We start from the raw sequence: 27535 nt of genomic DNA on the forward strand, positions 1-27535 counted from the left end.
CTTTGATAGCAGGAAGAAGACACAAATAGGCTCATATATGAAAGACATGACAAATTCAAAAGACACATTACATTGTTTCTTATTTGACAAGAAGAGTAAAAATTAGTGAAATTTTCAGATTAACTAGCCTACAAATACTTAATCAGTACAGGATGGCATGGGGTTTCTAAACCAAGTTAAAGAAGGAAGCAAGTGATCATTATTTGAGGTGGTGATATATTTAAATAAATTATGGACTTTGAAAATACATTTCATGGAAAATTGATGTATGGACGGATGATGTAAATACCTGTTAGTTCCATTTAGAACAATAAACCAATAAGACTTTTTCTATGGGAAAATCACAATAACCCTTTGGAACTATGTAAATGGATCTGATTCCTTCCTTTGATCAGGCAGCTTACCCCATTTTCACTAATTATAGTATATTAGACCTATCTTCAGTTCTGGATGTTGCCAACTAGGCAGATTAATATTATATGTAACACCTGCAAATCAAGGTATTAACAATTATGTGGAGCAAAATAATTTGATATTTAGTATTATTTTTTAAAAAGCACTGAGTAGTCATCAAGGGAAAGAAGTCATCACCCAGGTTACAGAAGAAATCTTTGATTAGGTAGTATGGACGTGAGTTATGAAGCACAAATATAAAATGAACACCATTAACTTAAGGAGTAGAGTTTTAGAAAAGCAATTCAGCATAAGAAATAGAACAGTATCAAGAACAATGCCAGCTTCTTCCCTAATCATACCCTTAGCTTCCTACCTTTCTCTAAAGAATCAATCATAAGTCCTAAGTTTTATGTTAATAATTCTTTTATAAAAGTAGTTTTTTCAGTTATGTACTTATGCTTATCCAATAGTTTTAAAATTTGCTTATATTTTGAGATTTATAAATATGGTATTTTTGATGTGTGCCATCTTCTGAAACCTCTTTCCCTAAAATTATGTTTTTAAAGTTATATAAATTATTGTTATTATGGTTAAGTAAAAAATATTCCTTTGTATTAAGATTAGAAATTTACATATTTTTCCTGGTCAAAGATATTTGGGTTTTCCCAGGATTTTACTATTGCAAACATTAGAAATACATTGAATGGCAAGCTACAAGAGTTTTAGACTAATATCTTAGGAGAGGACTTGTTGGACAGTAGGGTATATGCGAGTTCTGTTTCATAAAATAATTTGTTATCAAAGTGATTGTTCTTACATCTCCACAGGAAATAAGTTTCCATTGTTCTCATACTTGCAAAGAGCTTACATTTTTGGGTGATGTTTTGTGAGTCTAGTAGGTATGAAATGGCATCATTTCTGCATTTCCCAGACTGATTAAAAAAATTTCACTTTCATTTTAATGTTTATTTATGATCCTGGTTTCCTTGTATCTTACCTTTTTTTTTTTTTTGGTATTGTGTTATATGTCTTTTCTTATTGATTTATAGGAGTTTAAGAAAATGTATTCTGGAATACTAATCCTTTGTCTCTCATAGATGTTGTAGTCATCTCCCCGATGGTGATTTTTTCTTTATTCCTTTTATAGTGACTTACCATGAAGTATTATAGTGACCTAATTATCACTCAGCCTACCTCACTAGGTTAACAGGTCATCAGGGTAAGAACTAATATCTTATTTTTTTTTGTTCCCCAGGATCTAGGATCATTACATAGTATTGCTGCTTGGCACATACAGGTGCTCATTATCTGTTGAATGAATGAATGAATGAGTTGCTAAGTCTCTAGAAATGGTGATTCAATCTTTGTGATCAAATTTCATTTTATGCAAATTGGCTACACCACACTGCTGAAACCAAGAGAGTAAGAAATACACATTACACACTTTCCTATAATTATACTTCAAAGATGGTTGACAGGCAATAGGAAGAGGTAATCTTACCTGTAGAGAGGTGGTAGGATGTTGTTAGAAAAATTTATTTCCCACCCTGAATAGTTGGCAGTGTTCATTTATCATTCTTTTCAGTGTACTTATAGTTAACTAATCTCCCTATAGTTGGATAATATTTAGTCTAAATTTATTACAAAATAGGAAATGATGTTACAACACAAGATATGGATAACATAATACAATGAATGTGAAAGATTCATGATTCGTGTCATTAATTTGAAATTAGTTACCTTCTTAGTAATGGTGTCCGGAGGTACATCCCGCCTCCCAAGAGGATAAGGATTCCATTGGCCACTAGGAGATACATCTTCTTGTCCATTGTCTAAAATGTTGCTTTGCTGGGACGGGGTCTATTGCAAAAATGGTATGGCATTCTTTAGTGATGTAAAAGATATTTACCATATTTTTCTGAAAAGAGTCCCTAATGGTTATGGTAAAAATAGTTTTAATTGCAGAGAAACATATATCCTGAACTAGAAGTATTATTTTTATACTATTTACTTGTTAAGGATATGAAACTGACATCTTTTTGAATCAGTGAGTAATTCAATTAAAATAACCATCTTAGTATTATTTACTCATTTTTAAAGAAAAGTTTAGATTATTTACAATACCTGAATACAAATAATCAGACTAGAATTAACCACTTGTTAAAAACCACAACATTTAAAATTTGCTTAATTTGTTTCTTTAGCATGATCTTACCATTTGGAGTATAGAATGAAACCACATAATACATAGTATATAACATCCATTATTCCAAGCCATAACCTAAAACAAAATTTATAAAACTGTACTGATTCTGGGAGAATATTCCTTGCACAAATTCATAGAGTTAACACTAGCATAGTGTAAGTTTTATGGTTATTATGACATTACCTCTAGATAGCGTTAAGGAAAGGATTAAAGCAATATCAAACATATTGTGCTATTATAATCATGGTATAAATAAATCATGATGGTTTTGATTTCAAGTTTATTTATATAGATCACTTATATTATTAAAAGTTAAAACTAATCAAATATATATATATATATTTTTTTTTTGGCTGAGCTACTACTCATTTTTTTACCAATAATAACACCCCATCTTTATTAGTTACTAGTATTAAACATTTTAGGCAGGCTTCATTTGGACCTGAGTAAAAGCAAGTCATCACACGGAGTCAGGAAGATGACTTCTAGTGAAGGAATATACCAGTGGTTTATTTTTCCTGTAGAAGCAGAGTATCTTTTTGCAAAAGTTTTCTCCTCCCCTAACCTACAAGCTACAGAGTCATGGTTTGATTTCTTGGTTAATTGCTATATGGGTGAGATATTATGCTTCATATTTCCTATGTCATTTTCTGCAAATTTTGAAGAATTTCCATTGTTAAATTAAGCCTGATTAGAGAGTGTATGTGCAGCATGGTCTAAGTAATTGAGCTCCAATCCTAGATGGAAGGAGGGGGCCATTCACTTAATAGCAAGTCAACTGGTAATATTGAGTGGCCCCAGTTAGGTTTCAAATAGAAAATAATTGCATGACCACTATGTGCATTCTGAGTACATACATTTTAAAAATAGATCTTGGAACTATTTTAAAATAGGATTTATTATGACACTAGATAAAGTTTTCCTGAATTCTAATGCACATAATGAAAAGAAAGGAGATAGCTCAATTTTTCTTCTTGTATTTGTCCATATAAATTTTTTTTTTCTTGAGTCTCTCAGATAGTTTGAAAAAAGGAAAAAAAAAACTAATGAATTGAAGATCCTTGGTTAATTAGGAGTCAATTTACTTGTGTTTATTTGAACAATCAAGTAGAGAACATGTTTAAAGCGCATATTACTTAAAACAACCAGATAGCTACTCAATCCCGTTTGTCTATTTTCAAGCATTAATTTTCTAGTCTTTACACTTTCCAGATTAGTATGTTTGCATATACCCACACAAAATTTTTCTTGTATTAAAATATGAAAAATCAAATTATTAAAAATAACCAGATAAGGCAAAATTATGCATGGAAGGCTTTTTACATTTATGTTTTTTCCAACTTGGTTTCTTTGCTAGTTAAGTGGGGTACTAAATATTAATATATTTATCTGGCTAGGTCTGTGCAACACAAATTTTTGATAAGTGACCAGAGTTCACCACATACATCCTTTTTCCTCGTCTTGTCTCCATATCCATCTCTATTTCCTCTACTAAGCTCACTTCAGTTGCCCAGATCTGATTCATAGTTACAGAGAATAATTTAGATTGCAAAATTCTTTTTGGCATTTAAAAAAAGGCTAAAACCCATTAGACAAAATCTTAATATAATGGTGGCATAGATCTTCCACTAGTTTAGAAATTATACTCTGTTTTTAAAATTGGAATTAACAGGTATATTATAGGAGCCAAGGAGAACATAAAAATGCAGACACATGAAAAAAATACTTTCACTAGGCAAGCAAAATTAAAGGAATTTCCTGAAAAGCCATTTCATTTATTAATTTCAAGAATACTCTGGTCTTTTTGTTTTTCTTTAGTGAAACACCCTTGGGGTGACTGAAATTTGAGGGAAAAGAAAGGCCATGTAAAACAGTTTATTAATGTTTGGGGGGTCAGGAACTGAAAGAGATTCACTTAGTAGGTTCAATTTCTTTACGAAAAAGAGTATAGCTATATGCAAAAAATTGTACTTCTGATAAAATATTGCTGAACTGTATATAAATACAGTTATTTAGCTATTAAAATTCCTTAAAAAGTTAAAAGAAGCTAATAGAAAATGCAAAAGAAAGTAATAAGCTATTGCTGTTGAAATTCATTATTTGAGGAAATAATCAAAATGAAAGTCAGTTATTCATTCAGTTATTTCTAGTACCACATTCTAGATATTTTCCTCAGATACTTTAAAAGACTAAGAATAAGTCTTCTTTCCCCTACCATATTTAACTAACTAAAGGTAAAAAACATGGAAAATTATCACAATGTACTATTTCTTAGCTAAATTCTACAGATCTCCAATATTTTACAAAACACAGAAAATGGAGTAATTTAATGAAAAATCAGAAGTTATATTTAAGAAATGCAGTAATGTTGGTAGAAATATTGTTGAACAGATGCTAGTCCCAAAGATGATTGTGTAAATTTGTACATTTAACATTTTGATTTTGATTACTGTGAATGATCACAGATGCCTTTTGGGAGAAATAGTTTCTAATATTTTTGAGACATAAATGTGCATCTATGCGTCTATATATACATATATTGTGTATATACGCACATGTAGATGGGTGTGGGCATGCATGTGTATATATGTATGTCCATATGTGAGTATATGTGTAGGCACACATATACGAGGATTCGTATATATGTGTAACTGAGCTTAGCTGATGCAGTATCTTTGTTCCTGTCTGCTAATTGTTGGGTGCTCCGAATGATTGGGAAATTATACTTACTGCTTATTGCTGGAGTAATTATATGACAATGGCGTTAGAATTTAGCACTTTGCAAAGGTCTTGGATGTATCATTTAAGAGTTCAAGGGTCTATTCTGCTTAATAATTGGCATATAGCTTACAAAGAACATTACCATGGATTAAAAAAAATGACTTAAAAACTATTTTCCTCAAAATATTTCCGGTAAAATTATTGTTATACTCTTTTTCTGCATGTCTTTAAAAAAAGTAGGCATTACAAAGGCATTACAAATGCCAGATTTGGATCTAACTTATTTTGATTTCATAGGATCCAATCTGAAGGTGATGATAAAATATCCAGTTGATTTTATTATCAATCTGTCATCATAATAGTGAGGAAGCACATTTATGAGTACCAATATAATTATTTTGGTATTTTTGGCCATTGTCTATGAGGATTTATAGGCTGACATTGTTGTGTGTGAGTGTGTTTTTAATATACATATAATAGAAAAGTAAGTGACTCTTTTTTGAGGGACATGAAGCCAATAACAAGTGCAGCAAAATCAAGAGAAACCATAGGTATAAGATGCCCCACAGTCCTGCATAAATCTTGCTTTGCTCTCAGCAGGAAAAAATGGCATTAGAAAGAAATCCTTGAAACTAGAACAAATAAATGCATACCAAATGTTGCTACTACTTGATCCTGAATCATCTGCATAGATCCAACAAGAAAAGACAGTAGAATTTTAAATAGAATTTAGATGCAAATATTGCTATCTAAATTTCTGTAATTCATGGAAAAGGTGGGATATTAACTAATAACGTAGCTATGAGGTCATCTATGAAAAATTACATGAAAAGGTTATTTAATATCTATTTCTACACCTTAGCTTCCTTTCCCCTGAAATTATAATTAATTTGCATAATTCTATTTCAATAAGTAAATATGCAGTAGGTGCTATGATTTAATATGTTGGTAGAAGCTAAAAAAAGAACAAGAAACAAATTATCAATTTCTCTTGTGGAGAGAGGAGACCACACTACTATATTGGCAGCCAGTCACCTGCAGGAGTAAGAAAAAGTCAATGATTTCTTCCCGAGCTCTGCTTGTGTGAGGGGCTGCAGGATCATGGAAGATTAACTTATGATTTTCTTAAGTTCACAATCTTTGGCCTTTTACTTCTACCAAACATAATTCTTGTTGATATTGCAAGCTTAGGAAATGCAAGTAGATCTCGAAGAGCATAAGGTAACTATGAGCATTTGCATTTATTAAGCTCAGCTAACTAGAAGAACACTGTACATAGAGAATGAATTAGTTAACATTTTCTGCCTATGCATTCTTTTTTTAACCCCATAATATCTATTTTTCTGGATAGTTGTGAAGATGAGATGAGATAATAAGGTTCATGAAAGGGCTTTATCAACTATTACGAGTTAGTGTCTATGAAAATGTAAGGTTTGATAAATATTTGAAAAGGCATCATCATAGAGTAGAGACAGTAGGCACTTGGTTTCCAAGCAGAGTCAGTTTCAAATTCTACCTCCTATTGTGCTAGGTGCAGGGATTACAATAGTGAAACAGTAAAAATATAGGTGAATTCCTGTGCTTAACATATGAGTCTCAGCTTCCTCCTCTCTACAATGGAGAGGGTTTTTGTGAGAGTCATACAAAAACACATATTTATAGTACCTCATCGTACCAGGTACATAGTACATTCTCAATAAATTCTAGTCTTTATTCCTTTTTATCAAAATATCTATTTATTCTACTATTAATCTGGATAATAAAATTGGTAGCTTAAACTGACATTTTACGATATTATATTTCTCTCTGATAACATAAAATTTCAAGACAATAGCTAAGCTCAGTTACAACAGAGCACATCCAAAGAAGCACATGGAACTATTAATAACATCAGAAATTTGCCTGAAATGCTTTTTGGAGAGGCAGTACACAAAAGATGAAGAAGGAATGAAGTAAATAAATAAATAAAGAAATTAAATTGAAAATGAATAATTTTATAATTTAGTAGCTGATTTATATGTCTTACATGTCTTGGTTTTTAAATGCTATATTTTAAGAAATTAGAATAGACATCAAAAAATGAAAACAAAAAGAAATTAAACTAATTTTCCTTTATTTATTAATATCTGTTAATACATTAAGAGGTTCCATAAAATTACCACAGAAAATGTAATTTCTGTTTATACTATGGAAAGCCTATATTTAACTTTTACTCCTTGAAAAATGTTTAAGACTAAATCTGGGATATAATAAATATGAAAAAATCAGCAATATCCAAAATACATTATAAAATCTGGGGGACTTTTTACTTTTCATTCACATAAAATTTAGTGTTAAATGCTTTATCAAGTGCAGAGTTCTTTAAGCTTCATTCACAAGTAGTTGTATCCTTTAATGAGTTTATAGCAAGCTCATTTAAAATGAAATTGAAAAAAAAAACTGGATATGTTTGGCTATCTAAAAAAAACAAAACCCCCAAAATATGCCAAGTTAGAAACTCAGCACAAACAGTGCTTTCTGTCAATTTCAAAAATGGAGAGGGGGGAAGTAGGAATCACACACAAAAACCATCCTCTTTGGCTGCAGTGTAACAAAAAAAGACAATTTACAACAGAAAAGCATACAAAAAGGTGTTCCTTTCTCCTATTTACAAGAGGTGAGTGTGGGGAAAAATCTGAATTTTAGCTCCTGCCTGATCCTAGGGAGGGCACCACCTGTACAGAACTATGTTGCAACTCCCTTCCCAGTTCTTAACTTGCAGTATGTGAAAACGTTTATTTAGATTCCTTAGGAGACTTCATTTGTTGTTTTCTAGGACACCCCAGAACCATTTTCCACAGCACCTAACTAGAAATAGCCAATATCATTGAGAAATTTTATGACGAAAAACACAACTTCAGGATTTCCCTGCCAATGAACACATTGTCAACAGTTTTGTCCACTGAAAATGTTTGCCCATTGCTCTTACTCCAATCCAGCATAACTCATGGTTGGCAAGCCTAGTGGGACTGCAAAGAAATCTTAAACAACAATTTTATTATTTTAAGTAGCAAGACAAAAGTGCTCTAATAGGTTTTTTATAATTTTTTAAATCAAAGGAAGATTATTTTTGTCTTCTCCTGGTGAGAAGGCTTTAGGGAAACAGAACCCCACGTATGGGACCAGTTAGCAAGGGTCAGTGGAGTCCAGATAGGAATAATCTGAGAGGCTGCATCTCAAGGGAGGTTGACTCTAAAACTTGGCAGAAAACCCAAACAAATTTTCAAATTAAAGTTCTGCAGAAGAGATGTATCTGGGCACTGAGGTGATAGAACAGAGACCTCGGCTGGAGTCCAAGGGAGGAAGTGGAAGCCACAGTATTCTTTCATCTGATTAAGCACTCAATACCCCCCACCTGATAAGGCTTCCTTAATGGTGGCAGGCTAGCCAAGTTGTCCCAGAAGCCTATATTGGTAAAATTTATACTCTTAAACTGATCACTGTAGGTCATAAAATCTTCTTGGGGGGTAATGGAGAAGTTGTCTTGTCTGTGTTATTTTTCTATGTCTTGCCTTTTCTCCCTTTTTTTTTTTTTTTGGTATGGATAATAAGCAAATAAGGATAATTCCTTATTTCCATAAGGTAAAACTCCATTATGAGATGAAGTTTTTCATGCATGAATTATTTTTGGTTTGCAATTTTATGAAGCTTCCAGGGAGAATTTCTCTAGATTATCTCTGTGCCCAATAGAGGAAGGCTAAAAAGTCTTCTAATATTATAACTGCAATATTTCTTAGGGCTAGAATAGCTATTGATGAACCCATTCTCAAGGGTATCCCAAACAACATCAGAAATTCAACATGACAATAAAGGTACATAAATTTATACCTCGTGCATAATTTAGACATTGAGAAACACCCTTTTCTAGACTGAATAGATCTATATTAGTCTCAACATTGAGGTATAAATACTGCTAAAATTTAGGCAAAATAAAAGACTTCATATTATAGAATTTTAGGGATTTTAAACTATAGCTTCCATTACACAGAGATCACTAACTTCTTTTATACCAAAATCTCTCGGATCTCCTCACTGCATTTTGAAATTCCATTTTAACATAAGGGCTTGATTTCTAATTAATTGGCCAAATACTTTAGTTAAGGTGCTTATTTAAGTTGCAATATCTCATGTATTGCTTTAGCGCAAATAAATTTCCTTTTTGGAAATTGTTTTTGTAGTGTAAGGATGTGAGCTCTTGGCATCTGAGAGGATATGAAAAATAGTTTCCCTTATAGTGGAGTCTCCAGTGAAGGGGGTCCTGCTGATACCAGCATGCTGGAGCCAACTTGCATTCAAGTCCTAACTCCTAGTTCAGGGATATTAAATCAGTACCTTGAAATTGCCCATAGAGGGAGTGTTTATTTCAGTAACATTAGCCAATACTACAAATCAAAGTCTTGTTTTTCTCCATGGAGAGAAAATTACCCACACTTCACTGGGTCTTACAACACTAGACTGAGGACATGCAAAACAACATTTAGGGCCTCCCTAGTGGCACAGGGGTTAAAGTCTCAGTGCTATCAAGCTATCACCAGCCACTGAGGCACAAGTTAGCACTTGGTCAGGGAGCTAACCCACATGGCGCAACAGGCCTCTCCTGTCTCGCCCACTGCACCCCTCAGCAGTGTATTTCAGTAGATCTGTCTGTTTTGCTCCCGTCTCTGGTGAATGCTCTCATCCCCGGTACCTCTGGCCTACACACCAGTTCTTGTATGAATAAATGATTAAAAAAATAAATAAATCAAAGAAAAACAATATGCAAGTTCTTACTTTAGTTTTTAAAAAGTGATTGTGAGTGATGTAAAAGCTATTATAAATATTCTTTGATTTTATTGCTCTACTCACATAGGAAGCAAACTATCCAGACTCAGGGATTGTTATTGCAACTAATTTAGCAGTAAAACATGAATTTGAGGTCTTATGATCTTCACTTTGCTGGGATGGGAATTTGTTCCATACGTTCATTAATTTTATTGAGAGGAGTATTTGGAAGCTATGGCTATTCCCTTATCCCTATTTTGCATTGCCTTTTCACATAAACTTACTAGACTAATGACTATATTAATTATATAGTCATAGTGACATATTGTGTGAAAATGAGTCATTAGTCTGCATTGAAATGTAACCAAGACAGAAGACATTAATCAACTCAAACAGGTAAAATAGGCATTCTCAGTTTTCCCTTAATAAAAGAAGTAGAAATGTTCCTCTGATAATGGAAATGTCTCATCTTACAGTATATTCTCTTTCAAATGAGTCTACATTTTCATTTAAAATCATGTGAACTTGTCACTTTTCCATTAGCTTGTGAAGAGAAACAATTTGCAAGCTACGTCACAAACTTGTTTTCTTATGTTTTATTTCTGTGTAAGATCTCACACAAAGAAAATTTGCTGAAGAAAAATTTAGAAGTTCCAGGCACTTAATTTCCATTCTAATTTAGGACTCTTAGGTCTTTTAGAAGGAATCAATTAAAATCCAATAATAATTTCCAGCTCTGTCCTTCAACTGCATCATCAGCAAGAGAAGATAAGGCTATCTCCAAAAATGTTAAAAAAAAATATACATAGGAAAGTAAAATGAAGGATGAAAGAAAAAACAAAACTGATAAGAAAAATGATCCTTAAAGCAAAACAAAAACCATGTATCTGCTCAATCCAAAAAGCAAAGCTGTTAAGCAGAAATCTGACAATCAGTATAGCTACAAATATTCAGTTAGCAGCTAAGAGTTTGGGCTCTACATTATCTGCCCTTGTGCTTTTTGGACTCACAAGAGTCTATAAGCGGGGTTATATGTACAGCCTAAACACATTAGGTGAACAAACAACATTAATTGGCTTTGGTATGCTGACACATGTAGGGCAGTCCATACTTACTTTCTGAAGAGGTAGTTCTTGTAGATCAAATTTAGACTTAGTCTGCAAGTTTAAAGTCATGCTTCTGCCTGCATGCATTGCTGAAATACCTCCATAGGGCAGCATGCCAAGGTTAACTGTGTTGTGTTTGTAAGCAGCATTCTGAGTAGAGGAGATAATCATGTGACAGGGTATGAACACATGCTCAACAAACTGATTATTACATGAACATGTTTAAATTTATAACATTTAACTTTAAGCAGGCAAACAGTAACTTTCTTTTTTAAACATGCACTTGATCAGACAGAAGCATACAGTCAACAGTGTTAGTTATGCACATAATGAGTACCATCGAAAACTACAGAAAAGACAAAAAGCAAAGAAGATACTTCGTTTTATATTTGCTGCTAACTCACAGGCATAAAACTTATCTCATATATCATGATCGTAGTGACTTGGGACAAATGTTGGTCATCTGTGGTTGTCTCAGTCTATGGCCATAATGACAACTCAGAAAAAGAGCTGATCAAAAAAAAATCATTCAATCTGACTGATTGAACTTATTAATTTAGTTGAATCAATCAGATATGTTGTATGTAGATAAAATACTTTAGTTTTTTGTTTCTGAAAAACTGCATTTTAAACTGGATAAATTCATAGTGAGACTAAAGGAATTTTGATGTGAAAACTAATGCTATTGATCTATTATACCTAAATAACTAAAGAACACCCTGGTGATATTTACATCATGGTGCTTCTAAAATTATTACAGATATCTGGTAGATACTTTTTTCCTAGAGAGCTTCATTTAAAAATTAAGACATTTTGGATGTTCTGTCATCAAATAATTTTCATCAATACATTTCTTCACTTTCCAACTATCACGGAAATATACTACTTGATAGCATTTGGCCCCTTTAATTCTCTTATTTAGACTCTTATTATCAGCATAATCTGCATATAATACTAATCTACAGAAGTTAACTTACTTTAAAAAACTGAATTATGAACATTAACAACAGGCAACTGTTCTATTCTGAGGGCATTACTTGCAAAGTAGTGATTTTTAACATCAAAGTTTCACTAAATTACAGTGAAAGATGATTATATTCCTGATGGTGTACTTGTCTATCAATTAGAGTTATGATGGATCCCTGATTATTTCATCCAGAGATTTTTCATTGTCACCATGCCAAAGTTGAAAAGGACACTGAAACTTTCAATCTAGCACTTGAAAGATTCCTTAAGGTTTCATATTACTCCAATCCTGTGATCTCTCCATTTCAATAGAACAGTTGACTTCTCAGAAATATGGGTTCCTGGCTTAAATTCTCTCAGTCACAGTGGGGCTCTGAAGTGGAAGCAAGAGCCTTGTGATCACACAAAAGGAGAAAACAAACACCTTTTTGTAAGGACAGTACTTAGAGCTGCCTTTTCAAGGTCAACAGGAGCAAGATCTCTTTCCAACATTATGTTGGCTGTTGAACTTAAATAATGTCCAAGCCTCCAAGCATGTCTCATTTTTGAGGAATCAACAATGATCTTACAGTTTCTGGTGTAACTATTTGATTTCTAGGATTCAAATGGCTCAACTAAGTTTCACTGGGAAGGAAGCAGCAGCATGTCTCTGGTGCAGTCTGATTTTGGACAGAATGTCAAGTAGCACAGCTATGTCAAAGGTAGTTTTACATAATACGTCTGTACTTCAGTACCCTGTATTCATTTTAAGTAGCTGGAAGGTTTTAAGTAAGGTACAGCCTGAGCGACTCAATTGAGAGGGAAAAAAAGGAGAGGAAGAACTTCCAGGATCCAATGGCTTCAAGCAATAGTTTAAGGTATTTTAATTTCTTGGAATTAAATGAGAAGACTTTTGAATATACATTAAAATTGCTCTGAAAAATGAAGGACAGATCAAGGGAGTTATAAACAAAATTATAAACAAAGGGGATGTGTGGGGACTAATTAGGAAGGGCAGTATTGCCGCAGCGATGGAAAAAACCTGTTTTCTTTTAGAGATCTAGAATTCGGGACAGGCAGAGCTTTCAGACTGCTGCTGATCCAAATCCTTCTCTCCCAGTGCTATTTTCCTCTCTCCAAGTTCTGGTCCAACTAGAGGAGCCACTTATTTTTCAGTAGCTCTGATCACAGGAGAAGAACCATTTTATCAGTAATTAAACAATGGTACCAAATGCTTAGAATTTTGTCTTTTCTTTTTCATGCTTTGTTTTCACTCACTTCTCTGCTGCCTCCAATTACTAGTCATTGTACATATGCTCCGAAAAGCTTCTTATAACCTTTCTTGACTAGTTCATCTTACCCTGTTACGTATGGTCGTGTCTACACGAGGCCAGAGTCCCAAACTGTACTGTATTATTTGGCCCCAAATATTTTCGCCCTCCAAGTTATCTGTCTACATGGAGGGTGTAACTTGAGGTAAGGCATGGTGACAACTGACCAGGTGTCTCCCACTGACAGCCAGTCATGAGGTTTTGATGAGTCTCCCTTCAATGGGACTGAGCATACCTATTTGAAACAGACATTCTGATGAAATATTTTGCAAGGCAGAACCAATTTCCACATTGAGAAACTATCACCCACACCCACATTATTAATTCACTCTTTCCTTAAAAATAATTGTTTTCTTGTCATGTAGACACGACCTACAAACAACATAATTACTTAAAAAGGGTACACCTGAAAATACAAAATTCAATATTAAGTAAATGTATAAATACAGTGGCCTGTGCTTTTAGCAGGACACTAAATAAAACAGTAAAACTATTGACTGAAACATTCTAATGGTATATTATTACCTACAGCCCCAATTTGCACTGAACATTTAATGTTAGAAAATGAGAGCAAAAAGCCCCATTTTCACAAAAAGAATCTTTAATACTCTAAAGTGAATGCAGAGCACACCCTCTACACCCAAGGCACAGAGCATATTTAGTGATGATGGTCAATTGATCATATTTCTAGAAAAGGAAATACCAGATTTCTCTTAGATATAAACAGGTAACAAAAAAATAATTCTAGACTTTGTATAGGTTTTCTGTTCATTTGTTTTTTTACCTCTCCCGAATCACTATGCATTCCATGCTTTATTGTGACTCAATTTTTAACTGAATTGGGATTAATTTCCTTTTTTTGCTACACTATATATACACACGAATTTGTACATTTGTAGTCTCCATATAATCTCTTTTTGTTGTCTGTAGTATGATTTATTTCTTTCTATAGAAAGCCCAGCATTTTAAGTGACAGAGTTTTTATTAAATAAAACAATGTGTAGAAGGGTATTCAATCTCTGCTTATTTTATTTTTTGTTTCTTGCTGGGAAGATTATTGCTCATTAGAAGTAATAACTTTAGTAGTCCCATAGCAGTTACTGTATGCAAATTTTATAAACAAATTAGGCCTGCCTTTAATATAAGTGAGTTCATGCAGAAAGGGACAAAATACTCACTTTTTATGGATTCGATAAAAACCATACTCTTAGGTCACTAGAGAACAGTTTTGTGTCTTAGGAGAGGCATTTTGCCTTAATGGCTAGAAGCAATCGAAGCACCATTCTGTATAATAGACTCGAATTCTTTCTTACTAACAAACAATATTTAGGCTAGATTTGATAAATAATTCACCTAGAGGTATGAACTCTGGAAGACCATTAAACCGTATCTACGAAAAACTATTATGATCAATTTCCCCACAATAGAAAGATAAATAAAATGCTGGTCATCTATTCATTCACGTAGTTCATGCTTCACTACATGTGCTTAAAAATGCCAATAAAGTAAAACTAAAGGCAGGAGGGATATTCTTACAGAGAAATGCCAAACATACCCTGTCTAACCTTCTAGCTTCTATATGTCTAAGCAGCTGTTGTCTCCAGTCTGCAGGCATTTTACCACAGCTCTCCTCTCCCTTCACAGGAGTAGGCCTCGTCTTTATATCACTGTTATCTGATGGCTTGTCACCATAGTTACCCAAGTTATAGTCAGATGGTATTTTTTCCAAAAGAGCTGCCATAGTAGGCCTAGCTGAAACTGGTCTGGTTTGGGAGGCACCGTAACTCTCTGTACTGTAGCTTCTTGCAGACAATGGCCTCCTTTGGGTAAGGTTTTTAACTGGAAAACTTCCCGCCTGAGCTTTCACTTCTTGATATGAAGGGTGTTCATCTTCATACCTGCCATTCCTTTTCAGGAACTGGGACTCAGTCACTGAAACGCTGCTTTGGCGATCCAGACCGCCCCTATACGGAGGCCGGCCGTACCTATCACCCGGAGGCAGCTCATGAGGCTCACTGACCCTTCTAAACATTGCCATTTCTGTGGAGCTTGCCAGGGAGTCGGCTCTTCTCAAGAAGCCTGCCCGGGCGCCTTGGGTTGCAAACTGGGCGTTCACCACAGCATCCTCGTTCACAGATGGCTGAGAGAAAGAAAACATTTGCTCCATTGGTGGGTATCCTCTGTAAGCTCTCGGGCTAACCAAATCCTTGGCGATGTTTTTGCTGGCCTGTTGCACATACTCAGAGTTGTGTTGAAAAGGGGGTGGTATCCTCTTTTCAGCTTTCACTTCCACTGCTCCTTGGGGATTGAAGCTTTGGTCAAATTGATAGACTTTTTTGGTCATGGAAGCCTTTTGTTGCTGCGGCCCTTTACTGCTGCCATAAGTGAGCATCTCATCATCCAGCATCGGGACTGACTGGCTTCGAGACATGCTGGACATACCATGTTCTGGGCCCAACATTTTATCTGGCCGTTCATGGCTTCCTAAGTGATCACTCCCAGTAGCATAGTTTTCTAATGGTATATTATAGACCTTGTACGTGCCAATGTCAATCTCATCGATACTCTGTGACTTTTTGAATTTATTGGACTTGATATCTTTCATTAATGGGGAAAGCCTCTCTGTGCTTTTGCTAATGGAAATAACACCTTTAGAAGATTCTGGGCGGCAGTGGATTTGAGAAAAGACATTACTAAGACTCCTGTTGGGGTTGGAATCGTGATACTCCCATGGTACTCCTGGAGAAAAAGGACTAGGTATGTCAGCAGATTCTTTTATATGGTCTTTCCTTTCAGGCAAAGGGCTGGTGGTTGGGGTTGTCTCCAATTTGGAAGGGAAAGCGGTCCTGTCTTCAAAAGGACTAGGAGTTCTGGTCCAATTCTGCCAAGGATTGGAAGGAGGCACTTCTGTTTCTGGTGTGTGTCTATGGGTTGACTGCTCAAGTTCCAGGGGAACACCAACAATCCTGTCCTGCCTAATCAAAGGCCTGCGTCCATGAGAAGATGTGCTTCTAGATTTTGAACTTAAGAGAGGATTACTGTTGGCATTCTCGCCTGTGGCTTCCTCTGCAACAAACCCTGTGTTATCATAATGTGAGCCATCAGTCCAGTTGTCAGTGAAAGCTTCACTCATTGGCAGCCGGTCAGGACGCTGTGACAGATTCCCTGGGGGAACAGCCTCCCTCTGGCTGAGTAATGGCTTTGAATCAAGAGGCTGTGGGTAAGATTGTGCAATCCTGTGAACACAATGGGGAGAAGAAATATGAAAACAAGGACGAGCTGGGTCTGCCAGCAAGAGAACAAGCAGGCAAGGCTGCAACCATCCTTTCCCTAGTGAGCATCACCTTCTAACATATTACATAATTGACTTACCCTATTGCATTTATTGTCTTGTGTCCTTTGTTTAAAAGTAAACTCATGGGGGCGGAGAATTTTACTCTTCAGGCCGAGTATAATGGTTGGCACATTGTAGGTATTAAATTCACATTTGTTGAAAAGAACCATGATGAACGAAAAAATTCTATCTACTCAGTAATGATCCTGAAATCTGGCTGATTTCTGGTCCCCATCCCTGGAATTTCCCATCAATTGATTAAGAGTATCTTACTCATATCTTACTCATGCTTGGTATGCTAATGAACCTGGTCATCTTCAAATAACATTTATTTGAATGCCAGTTGCTAAAGATATTATACAGGGAATACATTAATTATACAGGGAATACATTCACATCTCTTTTTCTAGAATGTAAATTTTATTATATTTTGACTTTTGGTCAATGGTATGTTTACACCAGTCACCATAATACCTCTAGAGATGCTAACTTTATTGTTTATGTAAACTATTTGCACATTAATAATACTGAGTTATATATCTTTGGTAATGAAAGATTTTTAAGTGCTCTTGCTAATTGAAAAAAGTACATTTAAAAAGGTATCTTCCAAAAATACCTAAATTAATCTTAGCTTACATCACAAATAATGAATTTATAAACTAAATAGTTAAGATTCTTATTATAGGCATCAATGAGCAGAAACAGTTATTACCAAAAAAGTGCCAACAGTAGTAATGTTATCAATAAGATAAGGGTTAAAGTCATTGACTACTTATGTCATATGGTGGTTTTTATTTGCTCTTTTGTAGCCTCGTATGATTTACATGCAATGAAGGAATGAGAATTGGTCAAATACTACTTCATAGGGTCATTTCATTGTACTCTGTGGCTTCTGTTTTTTGTGTAAAAAAGAAATAATATAGATTCATTGTGGAAAAGTTAAAATTTTTTATTTCATTCTAATTTTTCCAGGTGGTGAGAAAATGACGATGACAGCAATGAAGAATTTTTTGAATATTTGTTTTGTTTGAAGCACATACATGTTTTACTTTCATTTTACTGTAATCCATAACACCATTTGGGATGGTGAAATGTCTACATTCCTCATAAGTGTTGAGCAAACACAACTTCTGATTTCATAATTGGAAAATGTTTTGTCCTATCATCTCAATCTCTTATTCTCCTACGACTACTTCCTTAAACAATGATTTTGCTATGTAAAATGAATTCATCCACTTTTAGAAATCCGAGGGGGACTACATTTGCTTACCTGTCCCTTCTGTCTTCTATGTCACTCATAGAAGTGCGTACCATTGCGTACCATTGCGAACCATTCCCAAATTAAGAAGATTTCATTTTGTAAAAGTTGCTGAAAATAAGCATTTGGGAACAGAAAATAGGGAATTCTAAACACACCTGTTACCCCACAAAGAATTATGTACTGCATCTTTAGTTGTTGGCTGCAAGGACCCCACTTTAACCCGGGTGTTAGAGGATCCAGACGAGGCCTGGGAGGGCGAGTAGTCTGAGTAAGTGCCTGAGGAAACACTGTTATTCAGACAGTGAGTTTTGTCAACTTCAGACTCATCAGTTGATTCTGAAATGTAAAGGGAAATTATTATAATGCTATGAACAATGACAATTATAGCCAGAAAAGCAAGTATGAAAAACAGAGAGCATATTGAAATGCTAGAAATGAGTGTTAGAATACATATTTCTATATCTAGAGATTAGGTGTATCATAAGTTACAAGGGGTGACTCATCATGCACATGCATTTGTGGCATACTTTCCACATCAGGTTCACAATGTTACCTTTTTTGTCCTTCCCTAGCAGAACAAGTTTGGGTGGGTACAGAGGGGTCTCAGCTAATGAAGGGTGAAGTTCCCCAATCCTCATTTCATTAGCTGGATGAACAAAAGAATCCTGAGAGATATAATAATACAGGACAAGGAAAATAAACATTTAAACAATGGTTAACCAAAACGGCAATATCTTTATTTGGTGTAGATTTAAAGATGGAGTTCTGAATTTAATTCACAGTGGAGCACTTGGAGAAATGAATTATATGCATCTCTGAGATAAGTACTCAAATTTTAAAACTCTAAATAAATCTATTTATTAATCAGATGTTTTTGGAATGTGTTTTATATGCCTGGCACTGTGCAAAAAACTGTAGAGGTTCCAAAGAAGACAAAATATCACCCATGTCCTTGAGGAATTTATGGTCTAGTTGGGGTGATAAGCTATAACTAATTATAACAAAGGATTAAATATGATGTCATATATGAGTAATAAAATACATATGTATGATAGATACACATGTAAGCCTTCTAATGGGTGAACTCTCCTAAGAGTTGTAAAAGTCATCATTGATAGATATATTAGGTGGTGTGCGATTATGTATCTGTGGTTCCATGGGGCCAGAGAAGTTTCTGTTGTGGATGAAAACATTCTGGAATTAGTGGCTATGGTTACACAACTCTGTAGCTATACTGAGAACCAATGAATTGTATACTTTAAGTGGATAAAATGTATGGGATACAAATTGTATATCAATAAACTATTACTGAAAGGGGAAAAAAGAGGTGTAAAAGGAAAATATGTTACTGACCAATTAGATTATTTTCAATACTTCACCATATTACTGCACAATTGGGGTTTTTAAGTCTACTTTTATTGCCTATCTTACTCTTAAATCCTGTTTGCCAAGTGAGTGTCTCAATTTCTTTAGATCTATCACACTTTCTTACTAAGGTTTACAATTTTCTCATCATTAATCAATTTACCATGCCAAATCTTCATTCCAAATTCATTCATTGAGTGAAATGAACAACACTGGTACAAGTATATAACTTTATGTTGTAAATGAATACATAAAAACATTAATTTTAAGCTTCCATTATTCAAATTATTCTCAATTAGTCATGTAGTGGAGAGTATTAGGGAAGGCAAAACAGAAAATTCTCACTTCCTTCTAGATCTAAAAATGTCTGCCCTATGATGGGTAAGTAGTGATATAAATCATGGCAGGTATCTTTAACTTAAACTTTTTCTTTTTAACTTTAGGTTAATTTGAATCTGAAGAAGTTTTAGTATTTTCACTTTTTTTTCATTCATTAGCACTTGTTAATTTAGAACACTAACACACATAAAAAATTCTTTTAAATTAGAGAAAGACTACATTTGTGGACACAATTATATATATGAAATGGGTCCTGCTTTCTAACTAATTGGTAATGATCAGATAGAAATTTTTATACATTATAGGCTTTCCTTCCTCCCATGGTGACAGATTCAGGTTATGGTGTAGTGTAGAGAAACATCTATTTCTTTAATCTCGACTTTTGGTTGTGTGGGTTAGATTTGGATGGACATATCTACTTGTGACAAACTTGGTTATGCCTTATACTTATTATTTTTTAAAGAATAGATGATCTTGTTCAACCCTTTCCTTTCCTTTCCTAAATGTGGATTCTGAGACCGCGTGAAGTCTAGGCTCATACAGACAATGATACAAAGATCCAGCATCAAAGGCAGATTCTTTTGGGTTCTAGTCCATCAATCTTCCCTTATATGTGCTGCCTCCTGGTGGGCTCAGCTGCAGTGGCATTAAAGACTTAAAATGCAGTATCAGATTTGAAGAATAGTGAAGTGATTGGGATAGATGGCCATTTTGGAGATGAAGAGGAAATGCATTTTATGGGTTTTAGAAATTATTTCAAAGGCTTAGCATATGAAAATTATAAAACTTTAAGGTGATAGAACAAAAAATAAGAGCCTTTATACATCTTTGGAAAAACTTATGAGTAGAAGCAAACACAAGTTTGGGAAGTTGTACATGAAAATGCATAACATGTGTTAAGACTTGTCAAAAAAATTACAATTACAGTTGGCATATTTTTATCCTATTTCTGCTTTACCATTTATTATCAGGTTATCTTGGGTAAGGCAGTCTCCCTCTCTGTTACTCAGTTCATCAGTAAAATGAAGGTAATAAATAACGGGAAGTAGTGTTAATTTCTAATTAACATTCTGTAAATCTAATTTATTTGTTGAAATAATAATTTAAAAAGGAAATATTTTTATGACTTAATGCAGAATTAGGGATTTCAACACAATATAGACATATAAGGATTTTGTGTTAGACTTAAACCATCCAAACCAAATAGTTGTGCAAGTGCAGAAATGTAAATGTAATTACATTTATTACTTTTTCCCCTTAAGGTTTACACATTGCATGTTCAAATTATTTTGCATATATAGAACAGATTTTTTAATTTGTGTTGAAAATGCTGACTGGAGCTCTGCCTGATAGCTATGGTATGACTGATTCAAGTCACTGGTTTTGCTCAAGATTCCTATTTTAAATCAAATAGAGTCCTAGTGACTAGGAAGAGAGTATGAGATCCACTAATCATGAACTTACATCTCTCCTGTAGAGTGCTATGCCCCCTCACCCGAAGATAACACTACTGACTAATGGATTTGTAATACTATTGAATAATGGATTTGCACTGATCCAGTTCGACTCTCTAATCTTTGAGCAAAATGATAATGATAATGCTGACAACAATAAAGATGATGCTGATGATGGCATCATCTGGAGAATCTATAACTTGTCTGTTACTGTGCTACTATGCTAACAGTTTATATCTTTGTTATTTAAACAATAATCTTGTATTTAAAATTAAAGTTATTTATTATCATCATCATTTTGTTTTGCAGATAAGAAAATGAAAATGCATAGAGGTAAAGCCATAATTTCGTGTCACAAGTTGAATGAGAGAACCAGAATTTGAACTGGGATCTGTCCTAGTTGAAGACACTAGCTTTAAATAGTCAAGGAAAACAAATCACATTATCTAAGTGATAATGTATAATCGATATACTTTAATTCAAGAAAGATTCATTTCTCAAAATGAGCTTCACAGAACAAAGTTAACAAAAGGAAATGAATTATGGAATTTTTCTCTATAAATTCTTTGATAGACACCGGAGGAATCAAGCTCTTGTTAGAAAAGTGGGTGAAGCTTTCATGACAAGTGCTATAGGTGAAGAGAGTAGAAGATATTGTTAGGGAATCAAATATGGTGGAGATTCCATTATAAATATATTGAATGATATTCCCTTCTGGTAAGGAGACAGAAGTGGAGGGGAAGGAAAAGATAAAATCTCTTTATTCCATTACACTTTCATTATTCAAACGAAATAAGGACTGCTATGGTGAAAGGGACTGTACATCGAATTCAAACAGAAAAAAATTCTTGTGTCTGAGCTTTTCAAGAGTTGAGGCCTCGTATTAATAAAAGCTTTTAAGGACATTTTTGGGGGGTAATTGATCATTCTCTGCTACCAGGAAAAAAAATGTTTCCTCTATAGAAAGAAATTGGCCTAAGTATCTTAAGACAGGGAAAAGTGCAGAACTTTCCTGAATGTGGTAGGCATGGTGAACATGCACCTAGTGAAAAGTTTTCTATAAGGCAAGATAGTAACCTACAGAAAGATAAAAGGGATTGGGCAGGATGAGCATGCCATTTTCCTGTGGAGGGAGAGGAAGTTATTTACTGAAGCTTTCCTCTGTGCCAAGAAATGTGCTTGGAGTCATAGATAAATACTTGTTTTCATTTTACCAAAACTCTGCAAATTATTATTGTTTTTGCATTTTTAAAGATAAAACTAAGCTCAGAAAGATTTTGGGGACTTGTCAAGGTCACACAATTGTTAACAAGGTGTTTCAGATCTTGCAGCCCTTTCCCTTGTTCCCAAACTCTGAGGTGCTGTTGTTATTAATTCACAGAGACACCTTTAAATATTCACAGGGTTAATTCACAAGGTTGCTTTAAATAGTCAAGGAAAACAAAACAATACTTGACGTTATTCAGATTCTGCAAGACCTGCTATCTTCAGGCAGCTCTTGGTTTCTGCATTAGGTTGCATATTCCTTTTGATAACAACCTTTGTGAAAGTGGGTTTAGGTGGTTGCTATGATAAAAAAGCTAGTGCAACTTGGAAACCAATATGAAACAGAAATTAGAGTAACAGTGTCCAATAGAATTCTGAGATTTGAGAGCTAGGTAGTGTTTAACAGGTGCACACATTTCATTAAGTAGTTTTGCTGATTAAAAAATGAAATAAAATTATATTCTCTTAAATATATGTGTACTATTTCTGAAATGACCACTAAGTTGGGCATAGATATTATCTAAGATTTCTGATACTAAGGACTTAATAAATGAAAATGTTAGGTGTTCCTTTTGGTCTAGGGTTTTAACAAATGATGAAAAAAATAGCAAAATTATTTGGATACTAATGGCATCTGTGTACCAAGACTTTAGGAACCTCTGTTGTTTACTTATTTTATGTCACAGATATATCATTGTACCATTTTCCTCCCCTCCCTCATTCTCTCCTCTTTCCCTGTCTTTCCCTGCATGTTCACCACAAAATTCTATATTTAAATTTTACTCATTATATTCATATATATAAAAATAAATGTAGTAGTTCATCAGATTTAAGAAGGATTTCATTTTTTTGGCCACATGGCAGATTGTTGTTAAGAAAATAACAGTTATTCAACATAAAGTGTGGATAGGTAAGGCAGCCAACAATCAATTAATTCAACAAAAACTCCCTTGCCTTCAATAAATTTCTAAGTAGATGGACAGACAGTCAAATTACCAGAGTTAAGACAGTGGACTGTATCAGTCATTCATTTCTTCAACAAATATTTATTGTGCCACTGTCCTCCAGCAGGCACCATGCAAGAGATGCTGGGCAGACATTGATGGACAAGATAGACATGGTTCCTTCTCTCATGAAACTCATAACCTGAAGTTAATAAACCAAGTAATCATAAATGTTTCCTTATATTTGATGCAAATAAGAAGTGACAGAGAAAAACAGAGGGTTCTGTTGATCAGGGTGAACATGGAGAGCCTTCTTGAAAAAGTAACCTTTAAGCTAAAACTTGAAGGATGAAGTGATGCCATGTGAAGGGCTAGGGGCATTATACCTGAATATGTTCCTCAAATGTTGGGATCTATGTGATGGTATTTGCAGATGGCAGCTTTGGGAAGTGATAGGTCTTGAGGGTAGAGTCCTCATGAATGAGATTCACATGCTTATAAATGAGGCCCTGGAGAGTCTCTTTTTCCTTCTGCCATGTGAAAACATGGCGAAAACACCAAGAGTGGACCTTGCTAGACACTGAATCTGCTGCCATCTTGGTGTTGGAACTTCCCTACCCTCCAGCACAGTGAGATATAAATGTACTTTTGTTTATAAGCCCCTGGTCTACTATATTCTGTTACAGCAGCCCAAACAGACTACAGACTAAGGGAAAAACAAATGCTACTCCCATAAGGCTTGCATAAAAGAGCAGGGGAATCTTATCTCTCATCCTCTTGGTTCTGCCTGACTGACTCTATAGGCCAATTCACTGTATAACAAATATTAGACTTCTTGGCATATAATAGAAAGTGATTGATAAATGTTAATTGACTTTTCCTTTTTTTTCCTGCTGCATTTGTTATCTATTTATCTTGTTTTTTTCTTCTGGATTCTGGTTTTGTCTACTTCTATTTATTGTTTATTCATAGTTTCAGTCATTACCTTATCTGCGTTAAGTTTACCTAGCTAGGTTCTAAATATTGGGAGACTATGCGTGCATTAATATTATTTTTTTTCTCTCTCACAGTGTTTAGCACAGTGCTAAATATACAGTTGGTGTTTAATCAGTGTAACAAACTGATGCTTTCAAATGCAGATTTGTAAAAGTTTTGCCAATCTAGATTTTTGAGAAGCAGGTATAGAAATTTCTAGATGAAATCATACCAGTTATGTTTCTAATGAAGATAAAAACGGTGATAACCAAATTAGCTGAGGAGTTGATGAGATAGTATAGAGGTGGCATAATGCAGTTGAATTCTTTTCAGACCAACGAATTGATAAGGATGAATATTTAACTCTAAAACCTAGGAATTAAGCTTCACATGAGTAGAAATTAGATAAAGCTGAATTTCAAAGTTATCTCTCCTTTTTTTGGTTAATAGTAATGTTTTTGATAAAGGTTGTAACCCAAGCACAGTGATTTTTGAAAAAATTGAATTTAAATGAGGTTGGGGATTTTATTGAGATTTGGGGAAAAAAATCTTCACTTAGTCTTTTCTAGTGGCTCATAAAGTAGAAGTTTGGGGTAGCCAAAAGAATATCATGAAAATAATATAATGAACTTACTTGCCAGGCCTAGTTAAAAGAGCAAATCCTTCTGTGTGTATTGGAACTTTTGGAGCTGTATTAATGAATTTAGACCATGAGGGTGTCATTTATCTGTAAGTTATGAAATGCCACTCTCATGGTTTCAAAGAGTAGAGAAAATCACTTATATTTTAGGAAAAAAAGATGCATCTATCAAGAAAGATTTATTTCAGTTAAAAAAAAAACATATTTAGTAATTCCAAAAAATCCAAACCACACTGGCAATTACCAAAAACCTTGAAATACCTCCACTGTAATCTCCTTTGGGGCTACAGGCCACTTGTGTTCATATTTTTCTTTCACAGTTTGCTCCGTGTTAGCAGTTGGATTTGAATTCTCAACACGCACTCCATGGCTTGGCTTACCCACCAGATTTTGAACAGATTTTACCATATTCTTTAAATCCTCTGGGTAAGGAGTTGGATATCGTTTTAGGTTTATTTCAACCTAGAAGTTTATAAAAAGAAATTTAACATAAAAATAACCTTCAACAAGCATGTTCACAAAACTACTCCATTTTATGTGCAGTAGTATAACCAAATGCAATATAGTGAGTGTTGAGCGGGCTGAGAAATGGTGCTGTGGAGCAGAATACAAGTTCTGCCTCCTTGAACTTGGCTCCACAACTGTCCACTCTTTTAGGTTGAAACTTTGTTTTTTTCCCAGTTATATTCAATCTTTCTTAATGTTGACATGGTTGAAATAGCAATAGGTCAAACACTTAAATGACTGGCAATTTCTGAACACTTAATCAAATTGCTATCAGTTGCTTTTACAGTTTAGAAGTTGTTCCCTTCCTATCTGAATTATTTTGAAGAAGTTATTTTGATGTGAAAAATATCTTTGTCAGATCAGTGCAGATTTAGGGTTGGAGACCCCAAAGATTTACAAGTAGCATTATCATGTATTAAAAAATGGAGTTGATAATTTCTGTTTCCCAAATATGCATTAATTCTATGTTGATGAGCATGTTACAAAAAAAGGCAAGGAAGCTAATTCTTAACATGTAAGAAACTATGCCTCAGTGTGGCCTTATGTTGAGTTCTTACCCTAATAAAATAACACACTTTGTAGATAATGTCTTAAAATGATGAGAACTAAAGTATTGGAAATAATGTCAAAGACATTAAGATAAGATAAAAATGTAAATTTTGGCTAATATTTATCCAGATACCCATTTTTATTCTTGAGTTAATTTTTGGTATACCAAACTGATTTAAGGGACTATAGATACATAAACGATTATTCTTGCATTTAATTTAGAGAGAGAAAACATGGGACATTCAACATAGAATATCCCACCATCAAAGCATTTGTAGTTAAAATGGAATAATCAAAAATTATCCATATTGATTAAAAGGGAGCTGGGGGGAATACGGTAGATTAACACGGCCTGGTTTATTTAAAAATCATGCCTTTTTGCATCTGAGTAGAACCAACTTTATAAAATGAGATGGTTTATATGATTGTGGTGAGTATGTGTCTGTGGAAAGTGTGTGGAGGTGGGTGGGGAAGGGGAGAAGGTAGAAGAGAAGCTAAAGATTGAAGAGTGGGAATAAGAAAGAAAAGGAGCAAGAGGGAGGGGCATATACATACCCACCCCCACACACCCATGTCATTTATGGGATGTAAGAAACTATGATGGTGGTATAGATTAGAAGATTTTAATATGGATTCAAACACTTTTGCTCATCTGCAGTTTTAGCAAATCCACCAACTTTGTTACTCCAGCATTTCACCTTCTATAAAGAATTTTCTTTATCAAATACTGAGACTGGATTTCACTATATGATTTCTAACATTCCTTTCAGTACTGAAAATACAAAATTATTTTTCTAATAAGTTTTTGAAAAGCTGATCAAAAACTTTAAAACCTTGTTAGTGTAAATATTGTTTAAATACTATTTAAACTTTTATACTCTCAAATAAGGATGAAATTAATAATATATAGAAATAAAGCTATAAAAATATAGCCCATGGAAAGTAGATTTTACAGAAAAATATGTGAGGTGATAAAGTATAATATAGATATATCACAGTGTACTTAATTTGTGAAGCATTCCTAAATAAAAATAAAAAGAATGATAGCCATGCTAGACAAGGGCCACTGGAATGCATGCATTCTTGGATCTTTGTTTAAATTGATATTAGAAATGTTAATAAGCAATTACATCCAACTTTTAAATTATATTATTGAGCTTGTGTAAAAGTACTGGACGTCAAGGACTAAAAGTCAAAAAGCTATATTTAAAAATGTAAATTGTAGGATGGAGTGACTGCTATGCCAATTAAGAACGTCTTTAGCATCTTTTAATTTTTAACAATCATATGATGAAAAATAATTCTCAAGTAGGGCATTAAATTAAAATTCTATGCATCTTAGAAAATCCTTAATGCTAAAATTACACTTCTAAATTGAGTCAAAGTAAAAAAATGT

General features: G+C 34.1%; 1 protein-coding gene across 3 annotated transcripts in view; it reads right to left on the reverse strand.

Annotated features, from left to right (window-relative positions):
- LRRC7 (leucine rich repeat containing 7) overlaps positions 1-27535 on the reverse strand; it is a gene marked incomplete at both ends in the record, with an annotated part of 319842 nt that overhangs the window by 55547 nt on the left and 236760 nt on the right. For 2 of the 3 annotated variants that reach the window (XM_084242632.1, XM_084242631.1), the window contains 5 exons: positions 2137-2256; positions 15061-16741; positions 18256-18436; positions 18654-18765; positions 25345-25545. In XM_084242632.1, the coding sequence (XP_084098758.1) occupies positions 2137-2256; positions 15061-16741; positions 18256-18436; positions 18654-18765; positions 25345-25545 (2295 nt within the window). Of the gene's footprint in view, positions 1-2136; positions 2257-11238; positions 11380-15060; positions 16742-18255; positions 18437-18653; positions 18766-25344; positions 25546-27535 lie in introns of all 3 variants that reach the window. The other variant, XM_084242630.1, reaches the window with a different exon arrangement.

The sequence above is a fragment of the Talpa europaea genome (assembly GCF_964194135.1).
Source record: "Talpa europaea genome assembly, chromosome: 9".
In the NCBI taxonomy this organism is placed as follows: domain Eukaryota; kingdom Metazoa; phylum Chordata; class Mammalia; order Eulipotyphla; family Talpidae; genus Talpa; species Talpa europaea.